Source organism: Oncorhynchus gorbuscha, linkage group LG11, assembly GCF_021184085.1.
Source record: "Oncorhynchus gorbuscha isolate QuinsamMale2020 ecotype Even-year linkage group LG11, OgorEven_v1.0, whole genome shotgun sequence".
Lineage (NCBI taxonomy): Eukaryota > Metazoa > Chordata > Actinopteri > Salmoniformes > Salmonidae > Oncorhynchus > Oncorhynchus gorbuscha.
This window is the reverse complement of record NC_060183.1, coordinates 74,061,985-74,074,255: the sequence shown is the minus strand read 5'-3', so window position 1 is coordinate 74,074,255 and position 12,271 is coordinate 74,061,985. Positions and strand designations below refer to the sequence as shown.

Below are 12,271 nucleotides of genomic sequence, written 5' to 3'. Positions count from 1 at the left end.
GCAAAAACAAAGCCATGAGGTCAACGGAATTGTCTGATTTTGTCGAGGCACAGATCTGGGGAAGGGTACCAAAACATTTCTGCAGCTTTGAATGTCCCCAAGAACACAGTGGCCTCCATCATTCTTTAATGGAAGAAGTTTGGAACCACCAAGACTCTTCCTAGTTCTGGCATCCTAGCCAAATTGAGCAATCGGGGAGAAGGGCCTTGTTCAGGGAGGTGACCAAGATCTTGATGGTCACTCTGACAGAGTCCAAAAATGGATGTAGCAACTGCTGATAGCCCCTTTAAAGGTAGAACGCAAGATGACTCCTGACTTACAGACATCAACAGAAACTAAATCTGCTAAATAACCCTTTGTGTGTTTTCCCTCCAAAGGCTAAAGATCATGCCAGGATGGGGATAAAGGAAGTCAAGAGCCGACTAAAGCAAAAGGTGCCTAGTTCTCTGTGTTCAGCGTTTGGGTTTTGTTTATCTTTATCAATGTCTGTCTTTGGTCCAAATCACCGCCTGAAGAACAACTTCACAGAACACAACTGACACACACACAGACACACACAAATGCGCTGCCACTCAATGGACGACAGAATTCACTCACTGATGTTTTTTCCTCTCCCACACCTGGCTGTCACTCTTCCTTCCGCTGTGTGTTTATCTCTCCAACCTGACTCTCTGTTGACCTCTCACTTCTCCAACCTGATCCCCTTAACTTGACCTTCTGTTGACCTCTCATCTTGACACTCTCAATTTGATCCTATGTTGACCTCTCACCTCTCAACTTGACATCTTTACAATTCTGCTCCTTCATCTTGGTCCTCTCCCTCACTCTCTCACACCCTTTCTCCAAATATGGCCCTATTCTGTTCCTTAAATCCTCTATCTGCCCCTCTAACCCCTATTTGGCCTTCCTTTTATCCTGCTTTGGCCGTCCCCTACCCTCGTACACCTCACCTATGCTCCCCCCCCCCTCCACTATAGCCCTGTAGGGCCTCTTCCCTTGACCTTCCACTCCCCCTCTCCCTGCATGGGGACCATCACCACCACTACCCCCTCCAGCCACGCCAACCTCCTCCGTATTCTTGTGTCCCTCTCCAGGAGCTGGCAGAGAATGGCTACTCCTCGACAGTGGGCACTGGTGGCACAGGAACGGGCACCGGGGAGGAGGGCACCACTGACGGATCGCCCACCTCCACAGACGGAAAGGACGGCAGCGCCCGCACCTGGGACGAACGGCGTCCTATCACTGTGCACTTTGGACAGGTGGGTGAGAGGAACAGGAGGGATAGAAAGGGGGGTGAGTTTGAGAGGTCAATGAGGGTGCGTGTGCGTGTGTGTGTGAGAGAAGGCCTCCTATACTGTAAGTCTGCAAAACCATAAGCAGCATATAGAACCTCATATCTTCAACTGTCTGATCTCTCCTCACTGACTGTCAATCTGTTGGACTGACTGTTTTAATGCTGCTATATTTAGGAATGACACATATGCTCCTAAAAAAACACTACTGTCCTATAGTCACAGTTGTTTAAAGAAAAGTCTCCCCCAGTCTTTCCTATTTACAGTCATCATTATAACTATAGAAATATATAAATATCTATCTGATTTACACAGTGTGACTGTCCTCCTTTTGCTACTGTGCTGTCAGTTCTATAATTTTATCACAATCGTTGTTATTGGTTCTCTATCGTTCCATCTCTTTTGTTGCACTCATTCCTTGTTGGTTCTCATGTTTCACACGCTATATCATGCATGTCTCTGAGTCTCCACTCGCTCTGATCCATCCTGTCATCCATCTCTGAGTCTCCACTCGCTCTGATCCATCCTGTCATCCATGTCTCTGAGTCTCCACTCGCTCTGATCCATCCTGTCATCCATCTCTGAGTCTCCACTCGCTCTGATCCATCCTGTCATCCATCTCTGAGTCTCCACTCGCTCTGATCCATCCTGTCATCCATGTCTCTGAGTCTCCACTCGCTCTGATCCATCCTGTCATCCATGTCTCTGAGTCTCCACTCGCTCTGATCCATCCTGTCATCCATGTCTCTGAGTCTCCACTCGCTCTGATCCATCCTGTCATCCATGTCTCTGAGTCTCCACTCGCTCTGATCCATCCTGTCATCCATCTCTGAGTCTCCACTCGCTCTGATCCATCCTGTCATCCATCTCTGAGTCTCCACTCGCTCTGATCCATCCTGTCATCCATGTCTCTGAGTCTCCACTCGCTAAACGTAATAATACCATTGGATGTCATTTCTAAATGTAATAATACCATTGGATGTCATTTCTAAACGTAATAATACTATTGGATCTCATTTCTAAATAATACTGTTGGATCTCATTTCTAAATAATACCATTGGATCTAATTTCTAAACGTAATAATACCATTGGATGTCATTTCTAAATGTAATAATACCATTGGATGTCATTTCTAAACGTAATAATACCATTGGATGTCATTTCTAAACGTAATAATACTATTGGATCTCATTTCTAAATAATACTGTTGGATCTCATTTCTAAATAATACCATTGGATCTAATTTCTAAACGGGTTTAATACCATTGGATGTCATTTCTAAATGTAATAATACCATTGGATGTCATTTCTAAACGTAATAATACTATTGGATCTCATTTCTAAATAACACCTTTGGATCTCATTTCTAAACGTAATAATACGATTGGATCTCATTTCTAAATAATACTATTGGATCTCATTTCTAAATAATACCTTTGGATCTCATTTCTAAATAATACCATTGGATGTCATTTCTAAATGTAATATATGCCATTTAGCAGACGCTTTTATCCAAAGCGACTTACAGTCATGTGTGCATACATTCTACGTATGGGTGGTCCCGGGGATCGAACCCACTACCCTGGCGTTACAAGCGCCATGCTCTACCAACTGAGCTACAGAAGGACCACAAGGACCACAAATGTAATAATACCATTGGATGTCATTTCATTTCTTGTCCAAGATGGCGTAGCAGTCGAACGTCTTGTCGTGTCCCTTGTATATATTGTTTTTAAATATTTTTTAAACATATTTTTCTTCGCATATCTTTTAAAACATTTTGTTAAACCTCAACTTCTAAATACTCTCCTGCAATCCACCTCACCCAATGTAGCTATTTTCTTCTAAAGTACTTATATCTACTTTGGATCCGAAAACCCCTCAACTGAAGCTAGCCAGCTAACTACCAGCTAGCTACCAGCTATCAGTCAGCAAACCATTGCTAGTGGTCTTCAGCTAACCGGTCATCAGCTAACCTTTAGCTCGGAAAGCTCTCACCAGTTCGAACAACGCGACTCTAACCAGAGCATAACGGACCTATTATTTTTTTTATCCTCGGATTCCCACCGGATTCCCACCGCAAACGGAACATTTTCAGCTGGATTCTTCACAACTAGCTATCTAGCTAACCGCAACCCCGGATGATTACTCCTGGCTAGCGTTTCCACCCACTTAGCTTGAAGCTAGCCCGGCCAGAGCTCCTGTGCTACCACCGAAGCATACTCCTGGGCTACAATATCCGGACCCTCGACCGGTCGATCGATGTCACCACATGAAGAGGAATAAACAGACTCACCCCATCGCGAAGTCCTTGCTTGCTAATTTGGTCTGCTAGCTGGTTTAGCCCCGGTCCGCAAACTGCTACCTTGTTTAGCCCTGGCCTACTATCTGTTAACTTGTTAGCACAGGCCTGCTAACCGTCTGAATAGCCGCGTCCCAAACACTCACTGGACCCATATTTACTTTCCCTTTTCGATTTTTAATTTGTTTATACCTTCCGGTAACCTGCCTCACCCAATGTGATACGGAATCACCATTATTTTTTATTTTTAGAAGACACTCAAGAACCTCCAGAAGCTAACCAGCTAACTAGCTACAAGCTATTTAGTCATTGTTAGCCACTGCTGTTTTTTAACCTGGATAACACTCGCCAGTCCAGCTTCCCTGCCCCATCCACCGCTGCCCCCCTGGACACTGATCACTTGGCTACATAGCTGATGCGTGCTGGACTGTCCATTAATCACGGAACTCCATTCTGCTTGTTTATGTTTTATCTGTCGGCCCCAGCCGCACTCAGGCTCTGTCTGTAGTTAATCCGACCCGCCCTGCCTAGCCTACGCCATTTTACCTGCTGTTGTTGTGCTAGCTGTTGTTGTCTCACCTACTGTTTTAGCTACTGTTTTAGCTAGCTCTCCCAATTCAACACCTGCGATTACTGTATGTCTCTCTCAAATGTCAATATGCCTTGTATACTGTTGTTCAGGTTAGTTATCATTGTTTTAGTTTACAATGGAGCCCCTAGATCCACTCTTCATACCCCTGATACCTCCTTTGTCCCACCTCCCACACATGCGGTGACCTCACCCATTACAACCAGCATGTCCAGAGATACAACCTCTCTCATCATCACCCAGTGCCTGGGCTTACCTCCGCTGTACCCGCACCCCACCATACCCCTGTCTGCGCATTATGCCCTGAATATATTCTACCATGCCCAGAAATCTGCTCCTTTCATTCTCTGTCCCCAACGCTCGAGGCGAACAGTTTTGATAGCCTTTAGCCGCACCCTCATACTACTCCTCTTCTGTTCCGCGGGTGATGTGGAGGTAAACCCAGGCCCTGCATGTTCCCAGGCACCCTCATTTGTTGACTTCTGTGATCGAAAAAGCCTTGGTTTCATGCATGTCAACATCAGAAGCCTTTTCCCTAAGTTTGTTTTACTCACTGCTTTAGCACACTCTGCTAACCCTGGTGTCCTTGCCGTGTCTGAATCCTGGCTCAGGAAGGCCACCAAAAATTCTGAGATTTCCATACCCAACTATAACATCTTCTGTCAAGATAGAACTGCCAAAGGGGGAGGAGTTGCAGTCTACTGCAGAGATAGCCTGCAAAGTAATGTCATACTTTCCAGGTCCATACCCAAACAGTTGGAACTACTAATCTTGAAAATGACTCTCTCCAGAAATAAGTCTCTCACTGTTGCCGCCTGCTACCGACCCCCCTCAGCACCCTGCTGTGCCCTGGACACCATTTGTGAATTGATTGCCCCCCATCTAGCTTCAGAGTTTGTTCTGTTAGGTGACCTAAACTGGGATATGCTTAACGCCCCGGCAGTCCTACAATCTAAGCTAGATGCCCTCAATCTCACACAAATCATCAAGGAACCCACCAGGTACAACCCTAAATCTGTAAACAAGGGCACCCTCATAGACGTCATCTGACCAACTGGCCCTCCAAATACACCTCCGCTGTCTTCAACCAGTATCTCAGCGATCACTGCCTCATTGCCTGTATCCGCTACGGAGCCGCAGTCAAATGACCACCCCTCATCACTGTCAAACGCTCCCTGAAACACTTCTGTGAGCAGGCCTTTCTAAACGACCTGGCCCGGGTATCCTGGAAGGACATTGACCTCATCCCGTCAGTTGAGGATGCCTGGTCATTCTTTAAAAGTAACTTCCTCATTATTTTAGATAAGCATGCTCCGTTCAAAAAATGCAGAACTAAGAACAGATATAGCCCTTGGTTCACTCCAGACCTGACTGCCCTCGACCACCACAAAAACATCCTGTGGCGGACTGCAATAGCATCGAACAGTCCCCGCGATATGCAACTGTTCAGGGAAGTCAGGAACCAATACACGCAGTCAGTCAGGAAAGCTAAGGCCAGCTTCTTCAGGCAGAAGTTTGCATCCTGTAGCTCCAACTCCAAAAAAGTTCTGGGACACTGAAGTCCATGGAGAACAAGAGCACCTCCTCCCAGCTGCCCACTGCACTGAAGCTAGGTAACACGGTCACCAACAATAAATCCATGATTATCGAAAACTTCAACAAGCATTTCTCAACGGCTGGCCATGCCTTCCGCCTGGCTACTCCAACCTCGACCAACAGCTCCGCCCCCCCGCAGCTACTCGCCCAAGCCTCTCCAGGTTCTCCTTTACCCAAATCCAGATAGCAGATGTTCTGAAAGAGCTGCAAAACCTGGACCCGTACAAATCAGCTGGGCTTGACAATCTGGACCCTCTATTTCTGAAACTATCCGCCGCCATTGTCGCAACCCCTATAACCAGCCTGTTCAACCTCTCTTTCATATCGTCTGAGATCCCCAAGGACTGGAAAGCTGCCGCAGTCATCCCCCTCTTCAAAGGGGGAGACACCCTGGACCCAAACAGGTTCACTTCCGGCGCCGACTGAGATGGCCGCCTCGCTTCGCGTTCCTAGGAAACTATGCAGTTTTTTGTTTTTTTACGTGTTATTTCTTACATTAGTACCCCAGGTCATCTTAGGTTTCATTACATACAGTCGAGAAGAACTACTGAATATAAGATCAGCGTCAACTCACCATCAGTACGACCAAGAATATGTTTTCCGCGACGCGGATCCTGTGTTCTGCCTTACAAACAGGACAACGGAATGGATCGCATGCAGCGACCCAAGGAAACGACTCCGAAAAAGAGGGAAACGCGGCGGTGTTCTGGTCAGACTCCGGAAAAGGGCACATCGCGCACCACTTCCCAGTATTCTTCTTGCCAATGTCCAGTCTCTCGACAACAAGGTTGATGAAATCCGAGCAAGGGTGGCATTCCAGAGGGACATCAGAGACTGCAACGTTCTCTGCTTTACGGAGACATGGCTTACTGGGAAAACGCTATCCAGGGCGGTGCAGCCAACGGGTTTCTCCACGCATCGCGCCGACAGAAACAAACATCTCTCTGGTAAGAAGAGTGGAGGGGGCGTATGCCTCATGACTAACGGGACATGGTGTGATGAAGAAAACATACAGGAACTCAAATCCTTCTGTTCACCCGATTTAGAATTCCTCACAATCAAATGTAGACCGCATTATCTTCCAAGAGAATTCTCTTCGATTATAATCACAGCCGTATATATCCCCCCCCAAGCAGACACATCGATGGCTCTGAACGAACTTTATTTAACTCTTTGCAAACTGGAAAACATTTATCCGGAGGCTGCATTCATTGTAGCTGGGGATTTTAACAAAGCCAATCTGAAAACAAGACTCCTAAATTTTATCAGCATATCGATTGCGCAACCAGGGGTGGTAAAACCTTGGATCATTGTTACTCTAACTTCCGCGACGCATATAAGGCCCTGCCCCGCCCCCTTTCGGAAAAGCTGACCACGACTCCATTTTGCTGATCCCTGCCTACAGACAGAAATTAAAACAAGAGGCTCCCACGCTGAGGTCTGTCCAACGCTGGTCAGAACAAGCTGACTCTACACTCCAAGACTGCTTCCATCACGTGGACTGGGACATGTTTCGTATTGCGTCAGATGGGAATATTGACGAATACGCTGATTCGGTGTGCGAGTTCATTAGAACGTGCGTCGAAGATGTCGTTCCCATAGCAACGATAAAAACATTCCCTAACCAGAAACCGTGGATTGATGGCAGCATTCGCGTGAAACTGAAAGCGCGAACCACTGCTTTTAATCAGGGCAAGGTGTCTGGCAACATGACTGAATACAAACAGTGCAGCTATTCCCTCCGTAAGGCTATCAAACAAGCTAAGCGTCAGTACAGAGACAAAGTGGAATCTCAATTCAATGGCTCAGACACAAGAGGCATGTGGCAGGGTCTACAGTCAATCACGGACTACAAGATGAAATCCAGCCCAGTCACGGACCAGGATGTCTTGCTCCCAGGCAGACTAAATAACTTTTTTGCCCGCTTTGAGGACAATACAGTGCCACTGACACGGCCTGCAACGGAAACATGCAGTCTCTCCTTCACTGCAGCCGAGGTGAGTAAGACATTTAAACGTGTTAACCCTCGCAAGGCTGCAGGCCCAGACGGCATCCCCAGCCGCGCCCTCCGAGCATGCGCAGACCAGCTGGCCGGTGTGTTTACGGACATATTCAATCAATCCCTATACCAGTCTGCTGTTCCCACATGCTTCAAGAGGGCCACCATTGTTCCTGTTCCCAAGAAAGCTAAGGTAACTGAGCTAAACGACTACCGCCCCGTAGCACTCACTTCCGTCATCATGAAGTGCTTTGAGAGACTAGTCAAGGACCATATCACCTCCACCCTACCTGACACCCTAGACCCACTCCAATTTGCTTACCGCCCAAATAGGTCCACAGACGATGCAATCTCAACCACACTGCACACTGCCCTAACCCACCTGGACAAGAGGAATACCTATGTGAGAATGCTGTTCATCGACTACAGCTCGGCATTCAACACCATAGTACCCTCCAAGCTCGTCATCAAGCTCGAGACCCTGGGTCTCGACCCCGCCCTGTGCAGCTGGGTACTGGACTTCCTGACGGGCCGCCCCCAGGTGGTGAGGGTAGGCAACAACATCTCCTCCCCGCTGATCCTCAACACGGGGGCCCCACAAGGGTGCGTTCTGAGCCCTCTCCTGTACTCCCTGTTCACCCACGACTGCGTGGCCACGCACGCCTCCAACTCAATCATCAAGTTTGCGGATGACACAACAGTGGTAGGCTTGATTACCAACAACGACGAGACGGCCTACAGGGAGGAGGTGAGGGCCCTTGGAGTGTGGTGTCAGGAAAATAACCTCACACTCAACGTCAACAAAACTAAGGAGATGATTGTGGACTTCAGGAAACAGCAGAGGGAACACCCCCTATCCACATCGATGGAACAGTAGTGGAGAGGGTAGCTAGTTTTAAGTTCCTCGGCATACACATCACAGACAAACTGAATTGGTCCACTCACACTGACAGCGTCGTGAAGAAGGCGCAGCAGCGCCTATTCAACCTCAGGAGGCTGAAAAATTTGGCTTGTCACCAAAAGCACTCACAAACTTCTACAGATGCACAATCGAGAGCATCCTGGCGGGCTGTATCACCGCCTGGTACGGCAACTGCTCCGCCCTCAACCGTAAGGCTCTCCAGAGGGTAGTGAGGACTGCACAACGCATCACCGGGGGCAAACTACCTGCCCTCCAGGACACCTACACCACCCGTTGTTACAGGAAGGCCATAAAGATCATCAAGGACATCAACCACCCGAACCACTGCCTGTTCACCCCGCTATCATCCAGAAGGCGAGGTCAGTACAGGTGCATCAAAGCTGGTACCGAGAGACTGAAAAACAGCTTCTATCTCAAGGCCATCAGACTGTTAAATAGCCACCACTAACATTGAGTGGCTGCTGCCAACACACTGTCATTGACACTGACCCAACTCCAGCCATTTTAATAATGGGAATTGATGGAAATGATGTAAATATATCACTAGCCACTTTAAACAATGCTACCTTATATAATGTTACTTACCCTACATTATTCATCTCATATGCATATGTATATACTGTACTCTACAACATCGACTGCATCCTTATGCAACACATGTATCACTAGCCACTTTAACTATGCCACTTTGTTTACTTTGTCTACACACTCATCTCATATGTATATACTGTACCCGATACCATCTACTGTATGCTGCTCTGTACCATCACTCATTCATATATCCTTATGTACATGTTCCTTATCCCCTTACACTGTGTATAAGACAGTAGTTTTGGAATTGTTAGTTAGATTACTTGTTGGTTATCACTGCATTGTCGGAACTAGAAGCACAAGCATTTCGCTACACTCGCATTAACATCTGCTAACCATGTGTATGTGACAAATAAAATTTGATTTGATTTGATTTTGTTACAGGCAGGGCAGGATGGATATAGGTCTATCTAAGGTCTTCGAAAGCCAAGTCAACAAACAGGTCACTGACCATCTCGAATCCCACTGTACCTTCTCCGCTGTGCAATCTGGTTTCCCGAGCCGGTCACGGGTGCACCTCAGCCACGCTCAAGGTACTAAACGATATCATAACCGCCATCGATAAAAGACAGTACTGTGCAGCCGTCTTCATCGACCTTGCCAAGGCTTTCGACTCGGTCAATCACCATATTCTTATCGGCAGACTCAGTTATCTCGGTTTTTCAGATGACTGCCTTGCCTGGTTCACCAATTACTTTGCAGACAGAGTTCAGTGTGTCAAATCGGAGGGCATGCTGTCCGGTCCTCTGGAAGTCTCTATGGGGGTGCCACAGGGTTCAATCCTCGGGCCAACTCTTTTTTTCTGTATATATCAATGATGTTGCTCTTGCTGCGGGCGATTCCCTGATCCACCTCTATGCAGACGACACCATTCTATATACTTCCTGCCCGTCCTTGGACACTGTGCTATCTAACCTCCAAACGAGCTTCAATGCCATACAACACTCCTTCCGTGGCCTCCAACTGCTCTTAAATGCTAGTAAAACCAAATGCATGCTTTTCAACCGTTCGCTGCCTGCACCCGCACGCCTGACCAGCATCACCACCCTGGATGGTTCCAACCTTGAATATGTGGACATCTATAAGTACCTAGGTGTCTGGCTCGACTATAAACTCTCCTTCCAGACTCATATCAAACATCTCCAATCGAAAATCAAATCAAGAGTCGGCTTTCTATTCCGCAACAAAGCCTCGTTCACTCACGCCGCCAACTTACCCTAGTAAAACTGACTATCCTACCGATCCTCGACGTTGGCGATATCATCTACAAAATTGCTTCCAACACTCTACTCAGCAAACTGGATGCAGTTTATCACTGTGCCATACGTTTTGTCACTAAAGCACCTTATACCACCCACCACTGCGACTTGTACGCTCTAGTCGGCTGGCCCTCGCTACATATTCGTCGCCAGACCCACTGGCTCCAGGCCATCTACAAGTCCATGCTAGGTAAAGCTCCGCCTTATCTCAGTTCACTGGTCACGATGGCAACACCCATCCGTAGCACGCGCTCCAGCAGGTGTATCTCACTGATCATCCCTAAAGCCAAAACCTCATTTGGCCGCCTTTCGTTCCAGTTCTCTGCTGCCTGTGACTGGAACGAATTGCAAAAATCGCTGAAGTTGGAGACTTTTATCTCCCTCACCAACTTCAAACATCTGCTATCTGAGCAGCTAACCGATCGCTGCAGCTGCACATAGTCTATCGGCAAATAGCCCACCCATTTTTACCTACCTCATCCCCATACTGTTTTTATTTATTTACTTTTCTGCTCTTTTGCACACCAATATCTCTACCTGTACATGACCATCTGATCATTTATCACTCCAGTGTTAATCTGCAAAATTGTAATTATTCGCCTACCTCATGCCTTTTGCACACAATGTATATAGACTCCACTTTTTTTTCCTATTGTGTTATTGACTTGTTAATTGTTTACTCCATGTGTAACTCTGTGTTGTCTGCTCACACTGCTATGCTTTATCTTGGCCAGGTCGCAGTTGCAAATGAGAACTTGTTCTCAACTAGCCTACCTGGTTAAATAAAGGTGAAATAAAAAAAGTAAAAATTTTCTAAACGTAATAATACCAACGGATCTCATTTCTAAATAATACTACTGGATCTCATTTCTAAATAATACCATTGGATCTCATTTCTAAACGTAATAATACCAACGGATCTCATTTTTAAACAATAATAGCATTGGATCTCAGTTAAACCATTCCACTAGTTAGTGTCTAGCAACCCTAACTAAGCTGGAGTGAAATCAAGCGTAATACTTTACAGTCAACATAAAATAAATAAAAAATCAAATCAATACTTAGTCGACATACTCCCAGACATAGTGTTGTTAAAGCTTTAAACAAGGAGAAGGTTAAGAGGTACTCTGGTCTGAAAAGCATCTCAACCACTGTCACCCACGTTGTGTCACCATGACCACAGGGGACACCAAGACACATCACCGTGACGATGGTGACACCACGCTGACAGAGGACCCCGTTCATTATGTCGCTATGGTAACCCCCCAGTAGCCCTCATGCCTCTGCCTCCTCCGCTGCTATGAAGAGAGAAAAGAGGGGGTGGCGGGGGGGGGGGGAGATAGATGGGAGGGAGATACCGAGAGAGAGAGAGAATGTTGTTGAGGTTTTGCTCCCAGCACCCTCCATCCATCTCTTCCTCTCATTATAGCGCTGAATAATTAGGACACACACGTCCTCTCTCTTTCTAATATACACACACACCTGTCAGGACAACGTTCGTTAAAAGCATTGTCATCTGCAACGAGGATACAGTGTCAGTTAGCTGAGACTTTGTTCAAGGAGGGCCTAGCAACATCTGTTTTTGTGTTGGTGTGGGTACGTGGTATTGAGTGGAGGGGATGTTGTAGTGGTTGTCTAATGTGGTTGTGTGTTGGGGATTGTCTGGTTTGGTTGTGTGGTGGGGGTTGTCTAATGTGGTTGTGTGTTGGGGATTGTCTAG

The 12,271-nt window shown here is 46.8% G+C and overlaps 1 protein-coding gene across 5 annotated transcripts in view; it reads left to right on the top strand.

The window, feature by feature from the left end:
• dennd1a (DENN/MADD domain containing 1A) overlaps nucleotides 1-12,271 on the top strand; it is a 188,504-nt gene that overhangs the window by 160,209 nt on the left and 16,024 nt on the right. For all 5 annotated transcript variants that reach the window (XM_046290448.1, XM_046290450.1, XM_046290447.1 and 2 more), the window contains 2 exons: nucleotides 378-434; nucleotides 1,095-1,259. In XM_046290448.1, coding sequence (XP_046146404.1) covers nucleotides 378-434; nucleotides 1,095-1,259 — 222 coding nt within the window. The remainder of the gene's footprint in view (nucleotides 1-377; nucleotides 435-1,094; nucleotides 1,260-12,271) is intronic.